Source organism: Anopheles ziemanni, chromosome 2 (assembly GCF_943734765.1).
Source record: "Anopheles ziemanni chromosome 2, idAnoZiCoDA_A2_x.2, whole genome shotgun sequence".
Classification (NCBI taxonomy): Eukaryota; Metazoa; Arthropoda; class Insecta; order Diptera; family Culicidae; genus Anopheles; species Anopheles ziemanni.
The window spans coordinates 67,943,727-67,961,458 of NC_080705.1; the positions used below are offsets into that span (position 1 = coordinate 67,943,727).

General features: G+C 45.9%; 1 protein-coding gene across 1 annotated transcript; it reads left to right on the forward strand.

Moving 5' to 3' along the window:
* Positions 1-11,392: 11,392 nt before the first annotated feature.
* LOC131281494 (forkhead box protein biniou) lies at positions 11,393-17,269 on the forward strand. The gene is made up of 3 exons (XM_058310828.1): positions 11,393-12,906; positions 14,074-14,687; positions 16,770-17,269. The coding sequence occupies exons 1-3, from the start codon at positions 11,393-11,395 to the stop codon at positions 17,267-17,269; spliced, it is 2,628 nt and encodes an 875-aa protein (XP_058166811.1).
* The last annotated feature ends 463 nt before the right edge of the window (positions 17,270-17,732 follow it).

Consider the following 17,732-nt stretch of genomic DNA (forward strand, 5'->3'; position numbering starts at 1 on the left):
CTGAAGACTGCTTTAAGGTAAGATACGATCGAGACGACGAGCCCTACAACCTCGATTCTTGTCTGTCGAATCAAATGCCCTAACGTCTGCTGTCAGCGTGTCTGTCTGCGCCGGAGAATCGACGATCTTGGCCCCCAAAACGAACTCTGGGCTGGCGTAGCCAGTTTCTACAGTTTCCCGCGCGACCGACCGATCTTCTGGCGGAAGCCACAAAACCGTCAAAAGTGTTGCAGTCTGGCTGGCTGTAAAACTGTCTTGGTGCATCTCGGGAATTCGACTGCGTCCCGACGCACGGCGTACCAGAGGTTAGGTTTTCTCCTAATGTAAATATTTACATTCAACTGCACATGGTGTGATCCAATAATTCATAACCACGGCCGCCATCCATCGAGCCCTTTGCCAGCGGGCTGCATGACTTTGTGCTGGAGATGGTACGCCCAAGAACACACTCCCATAGCGAACGGGGTGCAATTCTTTCCTTATCAGTACGGCGACGCGTGTGAAGCATCACTTGAAATCCTGAATGTCCTGCCCGGGAACAGCGTTGACAAACGTGTGCTTCTGGGACACGAAAGTTTCTGCACTTGAGACACTTCACAGTTCCTGGCTTCCTCAGGAGCTATGGGCTCACCGGGAACAGCAATGATTCCGCCGATGGGCATCGAGTACCCCGTTACCAACGACAACGCCGGGTATCCACGGATCTTGCGCGCCCTTCGATGGAATTGCGTATAAACAATGCTCCTGGAAGCAACACGAATTCGTCGGGAACGGTGTAAGGCCCGCGCAAAGAGCGGGTAATGTCCAAACATGAAGCAAAACACATGTTCCTCCGGCCATTTTCCCCCTCTCAACCCGATCCGTTTAGGTTCTACACGGTGTTTTTCCTGTACACGGCGGCATGAGCTAGGAAAATCCTCTAACGCTCTAGCCGCTTGATCATGTTTTATGACCGACAAGAGCCAAGAACCGTTCCCCGTCGTCCAGAGATGCAACCAGAGACCATGCCTCCTGCCTTTCCTTCTTTTCCTCGATGCACTTTGCCTCGGGGTTCGGGTAGTTCTTTGGTTCTAGAATTTGGTAATCCTGCTGGATATGGCTTGTTTTTTTCCTTCCAAAAATCGATTTTATTGACCGTGTTCGAATTTCACAAAAAAAGAACCGCACCTCGCACGGTTCTTGGTCTTGGCCTCTTGTTCAAGTAAGTAAGTTGTAGAATTATCTGCGATGGAAATAACGCGGAGTGTAATAAAAGTGTGTTTAAACGTGACTGTATGAGCGTCAACTTAAAAAATAGATGAACTTCAAGTTTGAGAACACTTTATTTTATTAAGCTAACATTCTAAAAAAAGATTTTTATTTAAAAATGCAATTATTATGATAAAAAATTGGTCTTAATAACGTTGAGTAAAGGTAACGTGTTCAATGAAGAGAATTAAACTTTCTGTCTGAACCATCTGAACATGCGAAATGGCCATATGTGTGCAACCTGGTTCTGTAGGCAATAAACTCATCCATCGAAAGATGACACTCTTGGTTGGTGGCCCAACAATAAAAAACAAGCAACACGACAGTTTACCGCCGACAACACCCGGCAACATGGTGCCATCAATTTGTCATATGCAGCATCAGGTTTGTTGTCATCCTCAGCCGCGACTTCAAGCCCGTCGTCGTCCTCGTCGTCGTCGTCGTCGACGTCGTGGTCGATCGTTGTGTCCTCTAGGGCACCTATTTTACTCTCTTTCACCCTCTTTGCCTTGTAATCGATCGCCGTTTGTGTGTCGCCCATCTGGACGACGTCGTGGTGCACTTGCCAACCGGCGCTCCGCGGGATGCACTTTCCCTTTGCACTTGCTGACGCCGGATCGGGTTCGTGTCGAGTGCGGATTTGTTGAGGGTCCTGCCCACTTGGATCAGGGTGGTCAGCTCAAGCTGGTCCATCGTGGTTTCTTTGGAAAGGCTGTTCCGAAGCTGTCAAGTAGCGGATAAAAAATGGTAATTAGTGACGAGTCATTGAAAAAATATGGGTTGAGTTCAGCGTTGGCTACTGAAAGCACTGATTCAAATCGAATAGCAGCAGGAAGCAGTATCACGCTTCCTCAAGCAGACAGTGTCTATATGTCAATATATTGATACGAGACGGGCTCATACTATCAATGTAATTAAGTAGATTGAGCCATCTGCTTACACTATCTGCAAAAATCTGAAGCCATTCTTTCTGTTGTCCTTATTATTCTCTTACTATGTGTTGTTATTCGAGTTTTCTTCAAAGATATATTTCTAAAACTATGTTTTAGTGGGTTATTTTATGACTATACATGATTTCTAATGATATCTAGATATCTCGACAACGGTCGATTGATGTTGGCTCGGGGTTGGGTGGAAAAATTAAAAAATATACGTGTGTTCATGAGGCATAATAAAAGAACGCCGAAATAATGGATTAGTTTGGAAAGAGGAAAACAACAATCGATAATCAATTCTACGTTGCGCCCGAAACAAAAAGATCTACCCCTACTGGTAGAAGTTTGTTTTAGAGATTAACAAAAAATCTAGCGAGAAAACGGAAAAAAGAAAACGGCCCATCAACAAACGATCACGTGGCGCCTGGGTAGAAAAACGTTCTTCGTACAAATAAATAACCGTCGCGGGACGATTCAAAATCGATCTGTCGGTATCGAAACGGAATTGAAATGGATCGGGCGTCCGGGATTGTGTTAGGTTTGGCAGGAGCATCAGGCGCAACTTAGACGAAGGTTGCGTTTGTGGCGAGCAAAGATGGAAGGAAGGGGAAACACCAGTGACATGCCTTTGTACGCAACACTTTCTTTCCAGTCAGCCAACCTTTTAGTTGTCTCCATTTACGTGCCTCTGCCCTTCGAAAGTCCACTAGCTCAACAGACGGAGCTCACTGTGTTCCGTCGCTAAATGTGTTCGCCACACATGCGGGATCATGGCTGACGGCTGCGACGTCCTTTCATCTTTGGCCGCCAGAAGAGATCATCGTTTGACAGCCGCCAAACGACCGATCGATTTCCCTAACCGCGTCGCGTCAAGGTTTTTCGAGCTGGGATCATCCGATCGTCGTCGGGGCTGGAAAAGAAAAGTTGGTGTTGTAACGTGTGCTTCAAACTTGTCGGATGCTACACGATGTTCAAGATGACGATGGGCGACCACCCACGCTAGTGTTCGATTAGGTGCGTAAGGAATCTATCTTATTCTTCCATCACGATCGCTAATTGTTCGCCATGGAATTGAAAATTAGCCTCATTGGTTAAAACTAGTTGTTCAATATGAAACATAAAGTTACTTCCCAATGTAATGTCCTATTTCTCCTCCCGGTTGTCTGACGTCAACGTAAGGCGGGGTGTACTCAGGTTATCAAAAAGGTTCGAACGCCCAGAAAGTAAACGGCAGCACTACTCCACGCCATTCGTCCGCGAAACGGCAGCTCGGCAGGAAGCATCGACACGCATCTGACACATCAGCATAAATTTCCCGCAATGCCCCAGCGAGGCGTCTCCCCGGTGGGGGTCAAACCTGGTGTGTTTTCTCCCCAAGGACTTGGCTTGTGCCGCTACTGCTGCTTCGGCCGGGACCGATACCGACTGCTTGGAGAAACCAGAAGAATGAGGAGATTGGGAAGAAAATGATCGTGGCGGGTTCGAGGTTTTGGCCCGTCGATGGCCCGTCCACCGATAATCGATCGTTGCCGGTGATATAGAGCAGACGCACGTCGCACATATATTTTATTGGACCGGGTTCAATAAAATGAAACCAAAATGAGGGAAAACAATGCACGGTAGGGGAAGGAAAATCTCCCTCCTAGTGTGCCATCCTTGAACATGTGGGCTGGGTTTTTTGTTTCACATATGTTAAGTTTGATCCAAGAGAAGATCAATTTAACAAATGTGATCTGTTGTTGGCAAAATGATTAACCTTAAGTTTTTCTTTGGAGATTATTTGAATTGTTTTTTGCCTGCTTATTCTGCATAACATTAATGCTTTATTCTACATAACATTAATGAATTGTTGAAGGTGAAATATGATTTTTCGATGCTGTTATTTCATCATAAAAGTATTGCGGAAGGACAATCGTTATATTAACAGAGTATATATTAATATTTTACACCGTATTTTAAAATGTTGGCCGTTTTGCCTGCAATTTTAAGATATTCTAACGATAAAACTCTCTCCATTAGCAAATGTAAAGATTCTGCTCGTGTTTCCGACGAAAGGCGTATTTTTAGAAGGTTCAGCAAGAACGCCAAGCTAATTGTAGTGGAATTTTCATTGGCTGTCAGATCTTTCTCCGCAGGTCCGAACCATTACCTGTGTCATTAGTGTTTCGGTGTTTCGGTGGCCAGCTCGTGGGCGCACGTCTTCGTCCCGATTTTCCTCGAGATTGCCCACCGCTAGGGAAATGCGCGTTGCGGAACCGGACCGAGCAAAACCGCGCGATCCCAGCTGAAGCGCTTTGGTTGACTATTTTTAGCCGCACGCTCCGTGGAACTTTGCGCTTTTCCGCCCAGCGGGTGGTGGGGAAAGGCAGTGGGCACGTTATGGAGACGGCATCCAAATGGAATCCTCGTTTGGCAGGGTGTTTATTGGGTGGCATTCGATGGGATAGAGATGGAACGGGTTTCGGAAAATATTTGTTCGACCAAATGGGGCACTTAGTGTGGGGTGGCCATTTTCACTCGGAGGCAAAAACCCGTGCCCGGAAACTTTTGCAAACTGGCTCAAAAGTTTGGGGTAGAAGAAAATGCAGCAGTGATTTCCCAATGCACGATCACCATTTCATTCATCAGAAGCAGCATGGGTCGCTTTTTGAACGAATCTTTTGCCTTCGCTTAAAGCGGCTCTATCGAACACATTTTTCTGGCTCGATGATGCACGACGCGATACTAGGCGTTTTCTATGAACCTTTTTCCCTTCTTTTTTACGGGTTTCCCGGGAAAACGCATCACTCGCTCGGCGGGACCGCTCTGTTTACGCTTCGGCATACGCTCAGCATCGTTGTAAACAAAGCGTATAATTAGTACACAAAGATGTAAACAATGGCTGGCTCGGAATTATGACATTTTAATGTTTTTACACTAATTAATCTATAAATCGCGTCGGGGGGGTTTTCTATCCATCTTTCTTTTTCGTCTGCGTTGTTTTGTTAATTGTCATTTTACTTCCGCGAGTTGAAATTGGAGTTTAAAGGGATGAGCTGCATTCTTCAGTTAGTTGACGAAGAATGTCCAATTCGTATTGAACGTTGAATGGAGTTGGCAGACAGTTCGACTTCGAATGATTAAATGAAAATTATGCCCACCGAATGCCAAGCACAGACTATGTCGTGTAGGGAAGAGGTACGTTTTTCTTTTGATCGCAAGTTTCAGCGATCGCCATTTTGATTCCAACTATCGTTTCCTGTCCGATGGGGGAAAACTTTTCCCACCTTCAAAGAACCAACTCTCCGTTTGCTAACGTTGCTACCCAACTTCTGTAAGGATCCAATGAACCCATGTGTATGTGTGTGTATGCGTGTGTGTGTATGGGGGGCACGAAAATAGAAATCGTTTCCATCGGCAGGAGACCGACGCACTAAAGAGAAAAGAGTTGAAACATTCGCCAGTTGAAACAAACCACAGCGGCGTACTCCGGGCAAACCCCATCCCCGGGCCGGATCGATTGGCTCCGGATCGATCATCATTCAACACATCCGCCGCACTTCCGATGATGTTCTAATTACCCGAGCGAGCGCATGCAGGGCCGGGGTCGGGAGAAAAGTCAACGCCAGACACCCGGCAAACCGTTGGAAAACGGCCCGATCGTGCTTGCTCTGGTTTTTGGCTTCCCGCACCTTCGACGATCATGAGGTGCTAATAATCGGAACCGGATAGCAACACCAACAGGAACGACTAGCCCGAATGGCCTACAGGCCTCGGTTTTCCACTGATTTTTCTTCCTCGATCCAGGAAAAAATAGCCCCCGTGAAAGAAAACCCCACGCCCTAATGGATTCCGAGAGCGGAGGGAAAATCACCACGGTTTGCTACGGCTCCTGTGGTCTTTTCTCGCCACCTTCACAATTCACCGGTTTTCCACTCCACCTTTGCCCAACCTGCCGTTGCCATTGGGTTTCCAACCCCAACCGCATCGTTTGCGTGACCAAAGAGGCGGCAACGATAGGAAAGGAACCGGCTAGAGATCAAAGGACTTTTACCCTTTTCCCGCCTGTAGCGGTGGATGATTTATTTTCCATTTTGGCTTTCAGTGTCCAATTTTTCTCGCACGTCCCCAAAACGTGCCCGCCGGATTGTGCTCGCGTCCACGTACAAGCGTGTTTCATTGCTTTGGTCCATCTTCTAAGGGAAAATTCGTCCCGCGTGGTAATTGGAGTGTTTCGATCGAAAATATCGGATTCGGATCCAGGTTTAACTTCTTTGATTTGGATTTTCATCGGATGGAAACTGAACTGAAGATTGATCTATCTCTACATAATCTAATTTACAGTATGCAATTAATATCCATTTGATCTCCAAATCGATCTCTAATTTTTGCTCTACTTTACTTCCATTAGCATTTTGTTTCTCAATTTATGCCGACCGGTACAGTTTTCTCCTTGGTGGAATTAAGCAATAAATAAAGTTGTTCTTCCTGGAAAACTATTACTTCTCTATCATTAGTTTCTTTTGAGCTTAGTCTGTTTTCCCAAATTATTAAGGGTCCTTTAGAAAAATTTTTATTTACTATTCTTTAACGTAACAACTCTTTCGGTAAAAATAAACGCAGTTTATCCGCTTGCGAAACCACTTTACCGCCCTCAACAGCCGATGTAAGTATGTTTGTAAATAGTTTCTTCCTGGTTGCCCTGGAGCAGTTTACAAGCGAGATTTGTATTGCCCGCGCTTGTTGACATAATAGAGCCATGCACAAAATATACAACATTTTCATTGTAAACAGTCGATGAAAGTTTCTTCGTGGTTCGTGGTCCAGAACCAACCGAAACGCAAGTATCAAGGGCAAGGTCGCACACACCGCCATTCCGATTTAAAGTTCATTAAACACAAAAATTAAACAGTGGAAGTTTACACTGGCGAAGTGATCCTTCCTAAAACCGGCCGGACTTTCTCCAAAAAACCACACACACACACACAGACACACATCCGAGCGGTTAAGGCCGGATAATTGTGATGATAAACACATAGAGACACACACGCAAACACACATTATATGTTCAGACACAACAAACCACCTTTTGGGCCACCTTTTTCTACCCACCCGCGGGAGTGGACTTGGAGATGTATGTTTGGAAATTTTACAAATACGCAACGTGGCCGTGTTTACAAACAATTTTAGCGTATTGTATTTGGCGCCTTCTGTTTACACGCGCGCCTTCTAGTGGGAAAGTATCATCACTTTCGCTTTCCACGCATCGCCTCGCTCCTTCCGCCTTGTTGAGGTTGCGTAAGTGGCCAAGTTCCAAGCGAGGTCCTAATCCCGAGAACCCTTGGCGCACTCCAAACAAATCCATCCAAATCCGGTGGTCAACCCCGGAGACGTTCAGCGATGCTTAAGGGATGTTTTCTATTCCTTCCCCCCGGGGGGAGAGTTTGTCGAGTCTAGAGAACCGATAACATAATGGGAGGGGTGGAGGGAATAAAAACCCACAAACACACAGATGGGCGGCACCACCACCAACACCACTGGAGAAGGGAAGGAGGTGAGCTGGTGAGTGTGCTTATGCAAACAGTGGTCAAGCGGGAGGAATTTTATATAAACAATTTATATTTTGTTATAAATTATAAAACTCTGTTTATCAAATAGCTCGGGAAAGTCTCTCCCTCCTTGGTGTGTGTTTGGCTCACGCGAGCTCCTCCCCTCCACCTCCCTCAGCGCGTCCTGGCTGGAACCGATGCGAAGGTCCCCGGGGAACGGGTCCGGGTTTTGCTATGATAAACATTTACAGCAGCCGATCTACAGCATATTTTAGTGAATGAAGCCGGTGTGTACCCTCGAAGGTTGTGATTATCTCTCGAAAGATGATGATGATCATGACGATGGCGCTGACGAGGAGGCGGATTATTTGGACCAGCCTAGCCACGCTGGCGCCCGGTCGGTTTCGTGCAGATCTTGACCTTTTCCTTTTGCCGAGCCCGAGCATCCGACCACCGATGGACGATTTGTGGGTTTCGTGTGTGTATACATATTTTTTGGAGCATTTGTTTGGGTGTCGGGGCGGTCGGGGACGAACGCCGCCGAAGGGGAATATATACATACCATATATGCTGTGATAAACTATGCAAAATGTTTCCATCGGGTACAGGGGAGATCACCCGGAAGTGCGGGAGAAAACTCGTTCCGGGGAGGAATGTTTGGAGGCTTGGCTACAAGTTGTTTACTAAATTGGGGTGAAATGAAATAGTAAACTTGACCACAGACTGGCCCTCTGGGAATTGGTTGTTTGTTTTTTGTTATTCGTTCCTTCTTAAACAACAAAAGTGTACTCGTGGATTCATTCAACGATACTAGAGACGATTACTACATTCAGTGGAAGGGAATCGCTGAACCATGCTGTATCAGTTTTAGAGGATCTTTACGGGAAAAAAACTCATCGATCTTGGTCATCTTGGTTTTCTGCAATCGCGATCTTGGAATCCGAACAAACAAAGAATGTTAAGAATGTTAAACAATTATTGCTTTCTTTCATCTAAGCGATTTATAAAAATTTTCTTTCAAAAAATCTATAAATTAACTAACGAACAATTTGTTCAGTTTTCTCTAAGTAATTCCTAAAATTTCAAAGTGTCAATGTTTTGGCTCATAAACATATTGTCCATTGTGAATTAATTTTAATAGTCGAAAAGTATTGGATTAGTGAAATATAGAGACGTAAAGGGGTATAGAAATTTAAAAAAACAAAACAAAATGTGAAATAATAATAGATTGAGAAATCAACTAAAATAAAAGTTACTTACATTGTTATACAATGAAAAGTAATTTGACGATTAGCGCAACACACTTCTGCAGAACCATCAGTTTTTCTTTTCAGTGTAAACATTGGTGAGTTTAGGGTTACCTAATGTGAATAAAAGTTCGAAGAAGAAAATTGACCAAACAAAATTCCGATATTGTGCTGAAAAAGAAGTTTAAGTGTAACATCGACAGTCAAAATGTGTTAAAACTAAATGGTTTGTTTTCGATCAGTCGATCGTAAGTTTGACAACTATGTGCTGATTTTGAGGATACAATCAGCCTTGCACATATATCGCCAACGGGATATCAAACCGGTTAATCTTCTTCCGTAACCGACCGGAGATCGATCTTCGCAAGGGAAGGAAGATAAAAAGCAAGAAGCCGTTCTTCTTCTCGAGGATGGACGATCGCCCTCGCCGGCGATTGGCTGCTGCTTGGCATCCTGTTGCCTTCTCCCGTCGGGCATTGCTGATTGATTTGCTTTCGGTTTTGGGTTGGTCGTGTGATGGGGGGTTAACCGTGGCGTTCATTCGCCCACCACCGACTTCCCTAAAGGTTGTTTCGGAAGCGGGCAATCCGAGGGGGAATATGCCGGTCGAGGAAGCGGTGTTTGCTTTACGGTTCATTTCCATCGTTTAGCTCCGCCTTTTCACGCGCGAACACACGCTCGCTTCGGCGCAATGCGAGCTCGTGAGCATCTTCGACGGCCTGTGTCTTGTCTTCGAACCGTACTTTGACTTCAGAAGTATAATTTTTCAAATTTTGTTGCTACGAAAGTTGATCTGGAGGTACTTTATTGGTTTTGTTTTCATATAAAACATGTCTAATTAAGTTTTTATTATTTAAAACAAGGTTGGTCCTCTAATAGTATAAAATACAATATTTTCACGATGATTGTAATAAAATCTACAAGTGATCATTTTCATTTTAAGCCCGGTTTTATTTCATAGTAGTAGCGGATTTTTTTGTGATTTTTATTGCCTTACTTTAATTCTCAATCGTCGAAGCTGAGAAGTGCGAGGAGATCTTCAATTCATATCATAATTTCCTCGCACCTAGTGAGAACAAAAAAGCCAAACTCCAAAGCAAGAAACCATGCCTAACTGCCCCATTAGTTTTAGCCATTTGTCTTTCTCCACGAATGAAGGTTCCCTCGTTTTCAAAACGCTTTTTCACCGCTAAACACCACCACCGATCATTAATTCTTACCCTACAGCATCCTACCGCTTATTCCATGGCCAGGAAAAAGCCAACTGGAGCTGCATTGTGTCGTCGGAATCGAAATGGCGTTCGTTTGAAGGGATCGATGAATTAGACACAATTTGGAAATGGTGTACAATTTTTGCTGAATAAACTATGAAGTCTTGAAGATATGTTGAATTGATCACTGTGTGGATTTTTTTTTCTTAATTTCAATATATCAACACCGTGTTTGTTTATTTTTGATAGGTTTGAATGTGTGTTTTGTAAGAAAAACCAAAACTCCCATTCAAGCATATTTTCGAGCAACTCGTGAAAAAAAGCATTAACCTTAAAATTCTTATTCGGCAAAATCGAGACAAGTGTGCGGGGATCATTCTGGAGAGATGAAGCAAAAGAAAAGAATGAGTGAAAGAGAAAGCTTCAGAGATAGAGAAAGAGAAGTACCAACCTAGGAGAGGGGGAATGAAGAACGGGAGAAGGGACGGCTTACTGGACGTTTTCCTTCGGACGCAAGCTGAGATCGAGAGCGCGCCGGAGCATTCGGCTCAAGAGTTTCACGAACCGAGCCTGTGGCCAAGAGGCGGAAAACGCCGACACGTTGGCTCATGTGTGTGCGTGTGTGTTGCGGTGCGGGCGGAGGCGACCGACCAGCCGACGAGGGAAAACCGGCGGCCAACCGTTGCCCCCTGGGTGCCCACGCCACCAAGCTCGAAATTGTTTACATTTCGGTGTGGTATTTTGTTTTTTCGGAAGGATTTCTCAAATTAGTCGATCATTACGCTCCGTCAAGTGCGGACAGGCTTCGGGATTGTGTTGTGTCGAACGCGAGATCGCACTGGGAAGTCCCTCGGGAAGGCGAACGTTAGCGGTTCGGGTCGGGATCGTTTCGGTTCAGTGTAGTTTCAGTGGTCGGAAGGGATCGATCGATTATACAAATTCGCGCGTTGTTTGGAGCGTCGATCAAGCTTTTTTTTGCAGGATACTTGCTTGAAAGAAAAGTGAAGTGCAAACGATTGATCTGTGCTGATCTTGAAGTGTGAAACGTTGGGAAAATTTGGGTTAACTCGAACCAACCCAAGGGAGGATCTGCATAGATCCAGTGAAAAGAAATGAATTGCAGTTCATGATTGAAGTGCTCCAAACCCAGTGATTAAGTGAAGAAGACAATTTCATAAAGCTTGTCTCAAGTGTGTTTGAGATAGAAAACTTCGTGCGGGAACATGATCAAAACAGAGGAGCACATGGATACCTCAGCTTCGATGGTGGACGTCAACGATGATCAGGGTCTCATTGGCGGTCCTGTCGGTAGTGGTGGTGGAAACCAAAACGATTCGTCCTCCGGTTACCACTACCGGCCACTTTCGTCCAATATCGTTATGGCTACGCCGCACATCATCGAAAATCCCGCCCTGCAAGGATCTCTTACGCAGGATGATGGAAGATCGTGTGGCCCGATGGTGAACCATTCATACCATCACACGTTCCATCACCACACGCCAACCGTTGTCCCTCATACCGTGCAGCATCATGGTCATTTTCACCAGCAGCAACAACATCAGCAGCACCAGCAGCAGCATCATCACCATCAGCAGCAGCATCAGCACCATCAGCAGCATCAGCAAGGGATAGATGTAAAGAATGAAATGGATGATCGGAGCTCACCGTCATCGGGCGTGGGTTATCCGGTGAACGTGGAGCTAAAGCTGGAAGGTGATGGTGTGAAGATCCCTTCGATGTATCATCCACATCATCATGCTCATCATCATCATCATCATCTGCACCATCCATCTCCGCACGCGTTCGATAAGCTGCCGTCGTATTACATCAACCACCGATCGCCGTATCTCATCTCGCAGATCAACGACCCGGAACCGGCGAGTGTCGAGGGCGTGGGGCTGGGTGATAGTGTTCGGGGGGCCACCGGGGCCTACCTGCTCGAAGGGTCCATCAACACGCTCAAGCTAAACGGCGAACCGATGGCCAGTGCCGCCTCGCCGTCGGTAATGATGGGTTACGGCGGATCTTCAGGTGAGCTTGCGTTGGGCTCTCTTGCGGGCCATCAGCAGCGCACGCGCAGCAATGGAAGTAGTGCAAGTGCCGGCAACGTATCGCCCAGCTCGTCGACGATCGTATCCAACCCGTTCGCCAGCCAAAGCTCGCTACAACAGCAGCACACCCAGCAACAGCATCATCAGCAACAGCAGCACCATTACCATCTACAGCACCAACAGCAGCAGCTACACTCGACCGCATCGTCCGACTCGGCGATGGGCGGTGAATCGAGTCCCAACCTCACCACGGCGGACTCCGTTGGGCTCGGACAACATCCGGCACACGGACCGGTGGCTTCGAGCACGAGCGGTGGACACATCACCATCAACGCCGCCGGCACATCGGTTCACCTGCCCAAGTCGACCTCGGCCTCACCGATTTCGCACATCGGTTCGCCTGGCTCGGTGTCCATCTCGCCACCGATCGGTGGAGCGGGGGGAGGATCCTCGCATGGCCGGAAAAACGCAACGAATGCTGGCGGCGGAGAGCAGCAGCTCAGCAGCACGACGGGGAACGGCGTTTCCGGCGGGAGCTCGACCACCGATGGGCAGAAAAAACCGACCGGAGGCCGACGGCAGGAAAAGCCGCAGCTAAGCTACATCAACATGATCGTGATGGCGATCAAGGACTCGCCGCACCGACGCCGGACGTTGAGCGAAATCTACAAGTATCTGCAATCGAAGTGAGTTCGACTGGATAAGGGATTGTTCGGAACAGTACTAAATCGATTAACTAACAAAAGAGGGCAATGAAAAGTGTTCTAGAAGGCGATGGAGTGATCATCTTGGAGTCCAATTCCATCATCCAAATAGGTTTTTTGTCCAAATAGTTTAGATTCTAATCAATCAAATCCATTATTCCAACAATATTTGAAAGCTTATTAAACTAGATACTTTTAGAAATTCTATTTGTTGCCTTAATGATCTGTACCTTAATAATAGTCCTTCAATTTGTTTTTATCATAATTAATAATGTCATGTTTTTTTATCTAACATTTTCCATCATCTTTCGTTATACTATGCTATTGTGTTACTATTTTATTTTCATTGTTGAACATTATTGATCGTTGTAGCATTTTATTTGGTATACTCTCTCTCTCTACTATTCTCTCGTTGTTGAACATTGTTGATCTTTGTTGCATTTTTTTGAAATTTTCTTACTTCGCTCTACTGTTGAATTCTTTATCAATTTGACACTTAAAATATAAGTAACTAATAACTAATTCCTATCAGGAAGTAAATTTTAAAGCAGTTTCTTGTTGGTGTTTTGTGTTGGAATTATGTGAGACACTCTTAACGTTCATGTTTCATATTGATTATTTGTTAGTTTAATCACACAGTATATGAGTGAACTTAATTTCAATTTTACTAAAGATACACCGCATGATGATTCAAATTTGAAGCAAAATTTCGTGAATCGGAGAAATTCATGCCTGTTCTGCTCACGTATGACATCATGCTGACGACTGTATCTCGGTGTTCGACAGCCGATTGTTGCAAATGGTAGTGCGTTCGGGTGGGAATTTCTATTTTCGCCCGGAGCAGCTCCGTCTGGACTGGGCATCTTCTGCTGCGCGAAGACGTAGTAGAGAATCCACGGGCGCCTCTTTTACATTTTATTGGTGCGGAATGCAATGCACAGTTGGCGTGACCGTGTGGGCTTCGTCAGGGTGGTCTTCCGCTGGAGTCGTGGGAAAAGTGAACTGTTGCCATCTTTTTACGACCATAATGTTGCTTGTTTTGTTTTGTTTGTTGTTTTGCTATCTTCGCTGTTTCATGTTCGATTGTAGGATTAAGATACGTAGGTTTAACGATTCCTAACTTTTTCTCATTCCCTGCACCTCGTCAAGGTACGAATTCTTCAACGGCGAGTACAACGGTTGGAAGAACTCCGTCCGGCACAACCTCAGCCTGAACGAGTGCTTCAAGAAGCTGCCGAAGGAGTGCGGCAAGCCGGGCAAGGGCCACTACTGGACGATCGACGCGTCGGCGGAGTACATGTTCGAGGACGAGGGCAGTCTACGCCGGCGGCCGCGTGGATTCCGCCGGAAGCAGCAGCTGAAGGGGTACGGCGCCGGCAGCGCCTTCTACCCGGCCGGAAACAGTGGCTACGAGATCGCGGAGCTGTCGGGCGGTTACCTCTCGCAGCCGTACGGAGGTTACGCCGACTACGCCAGCATACCACCCCCGTCGGCGGTGATGGGAGCGTCGGCGGGTGCCAGCGGTGTCGCGGGGGCAGTAGTGCAAGGCAGCGGAGGATACACGGAACCGGCGTCCGCCTCGTCTTGGCACTATCCGGCCGCCGATAGCCTGAGCCAGTACTCGAAGATCACCCACACGTCGCTGCACGATGCATCGCTGCAAACTCCCGGATCTCCGGAGCATCAGGCGCAGGGGACGGTGCTGGAGTACGGGGGCTACACCTTTACCAGCGCGACCGGATCACCTTACGGCCTAGATGCAGGTGAGTGTTTTTTGGTGGGATACCAAAAATGTTTTCCATGATTTAAAAATAAAACAACAAGACTAAAATTGGCTTATACATTATGAAAGTTTCATTCAACTGGGCAATCATAAACTGGTCTAGCGCGAAATTTTGGATCGTTGTTTCTGAATGTTGTTCTGAAGAATAAGGCGGCTTTGCTTCAGTGGTTCAAGAAGTTTTTAGTTTAGAGCTTTACAACTGAACACGTAGATATGGTATGTGTTTCAATCTAAGTATGAATTTCGTGTTAGTAATAATTTTTTTACTTCCACCATTTGTCTGTGGGTTCGTATATAAAGACATAACTGAACCATATAGAACAGGGGTCGGCAAAATCCGACCCACCAGCCGATTTTATCCGGCCCGTAAGAAAATTCTAACCTCAATTGCCTTACTTGCCGTTACCTAAAAATGTACTATAAAACCGTTAAACTACTATTCTTAGACTTTTTGATCGTGTTATTACTGTTGATCGTTCAGCCTCCAGCGGTAAAATAACATTCGATTTGTTTTGGATCCACAATCACAACATTCAAGGAATACAATTTTCGACACCGTTGCGTAACAAAATGTGGTTCGCGGTATTCAAGACATTTAGAAGCTGATTTATCTTAATAACTGAGTATGGACAACTTGATTACGATATTAATTACAGGGATAATACAAGAAATTAACTCAACATGAAAACTTTGAATGTATCGTTTAATATCGCTTTCATATTCTATTTCATCATTTGTCCCTGTTCAGAAAACGTGTACCGGCCCCTGATATAGAACATACATACCAAATTCGAAACTATTAAAAACTGAAAAAATATTTTCCGTCTACCGCTTCAGCACAGATCGTTCTAACTGTTAATTTTTCTAATGCCACCCCCGGAAACGCCACGAACTGACAAGTGCTAAGGCACGTGATTTTTCGTTGACAATGTTTATGTTAAAAAAGAAAATGAGCCGTATAAGGTGCGGAGAGAAGGGTGGATTTAAAGAGAACCCTTTGTGAATAGGTTGATCGCTCGAACGGGAAAGAGTATGTCTTACTTTTCATCTCGTTTGAGCATGCAGCTCGAAACACCGGAAACTAAACTAAAATTTAATCCATCTACGCTTGTATGTTGCTGTTGTAGGAATAAACAAAAAAGAAACTATGGACCGATTTTTAGCTTGTGGCGTTGTAAAAATTCGTCCGAAAGCCAAATCGCAGTTCGGAACATAACGAAAACTGCCGATCGGCAAAAAAAGGCCAGGAAACAATTAATATCCCTGCCGCTCGTTCATAACCGCCTCCGGGGGCTTGTTGGCGACGGGCTACAAATTGGCCACTTGAGAAAAGGGAAGTGAAAAAAACTACCCCCGATCGAACCGTACGCCGTACGGCAAGCTGGCCCGGCCTTCGAACGGACGATCGTGATCGTGTGTCACGTGTGGAAAGATTTGTCTGCTGAAGAGTGGCGAGCGGAAGGCACCCCTGGGGGGAGTGGTACGGGTTAAGAACTGTTGAAAGTATCGTTTTAGCAGCGATTAAGATTCGTTGATTTATGGTCCATGGGGAGGGGGGTGGGGAGTTGTGGGGTAATCGAGACGGGAACGTATGCACGCAGTTGGATGGCAAGTGTTTCGGAATGGTGCGCACCATTAACGCTGACGTCGACACGTTCGCTGCTATCGATACGTTTTCGATGGCAAAGAGTGGAAGAAAAATGATCGGAGGAAAAGGAACACTGAGTCTGAATGGTTGGACACACACAAAAACGCGCTTGTGACATAAATTCGGGAATCGAAGATGTTGAAGGGCACGGACGGAAGCGAGTGTGACTGACAAGTGCTAACGAAGCTATGAAGGCATTGAGGAATCGATTGTAAATGGATTTCTAAGCAACTTGTTGATTGTTCGGGGAAAAATAAATTGCATAAGACATGAGTTCTTTGTCAATTTCAACTAGGAAAGTGGAAAGTTGGTTGTCAAAATTATTCTTACAAAAACGTTGAGCTACGCCAAATACCTGACTAATAATAATTACCTGTTTTCTTTTACCCTCTTTCGTTGACCCTTTCGTAACAGGTTTAAAGATGGCGTCGCTGGCGCAAATGGCACCGCCTACCACGTCCGCCGGTTCGACCACACCTGGCACACCTTCATCCGTGACTGCCGCCGGAAGTTCACCGTCGCTTGCTTCGATGCTAATTGGCAGTCCGGGAGGCGGCACGGCGTCCACATCGGGAAGCAACGAAACGTCCTCGATCGGTGGTGGGGAAAACGACTCTGTATCGATGGACTGCAAGGCGGCCAACAACAACGCCTACAACGTCGGTGGTGGAGTGCACCCGATGCTTCAATCAAACAACGGCCCGCCGTCGTCGAGCAGTGGATCTTCGCCGACCTCCGGACAGCTGAACCACCAGCCGAATCACAACCTTAACAATCACCATCATCACCTGTCACACCTGTCGCAGACACACCCTCACCATCCCGCACACACTTCGCACCATTCGCACGGGCACCTGCATCATCATCATCATCACCATCACGGCAATCACCTGAACCTTGCCGCACCCTACTGATGGCGATGGCGTCCAAACCTGACTGACCAATCCCCGAGCACACCTGCGACGGCCATTTTGGACTGCCATGTTTCTTCCGTTTTAACCGTGCATCGCCGGAAACGGGTCGAAAGAGGACCACAAATTACAAATGGAGTGGAGAAGAACGAGAGGGCTCGCGTTTTGGAGATAACAACAGTGAAGACAAATGAACCTGAGGTGGTTGAAGTTTTAACTTGTGAAATCTAGTTTGATAGTCTGACATAATATGATACAGTAATAAATATGAAAATATAGAATTAAAAGAAAAAGAAACGTATACAATTATTTGCCCTGTGATGAAAAATATTAGAGAAATTACATAAACCATTTAAGCAACAAGTTACTAAAAGATCACAGCTTATTGCTTATTGGAACTATCGTGTAGTGATATCCGCATAATTTACCAATATTAGCTCCATGGATAATCAGCATTCAAGCCCCA

What these genes read in the sequence shown, in the direction of transcription:
- LOC131281494 (XM_058310828.1), top strand. Translation starts at nt 11,393, where the DNA reads ATGATCAAAACAGAGGAGCACATGGATACCTCAGCTTCGATGGTGGAC. An exon ending in TACAAGTATCTGCAATCGAA is followed by an intron (nt 12,907 to 14,073) that starts GTGAGTTCGACT and finishes CACCTCGTCAAG; the next exon opens with GTACGAATTCTTCAACGGCG. An exon ending in ACCTTACGGCCTAGATGCAG is followed by an intron (nt 14,688 to 16,769) that starts GTGAGTGTTTTT and finishes CTTTCGTAACAG; the next exon opens with GTTTAAAGATGGCGTCGCTG.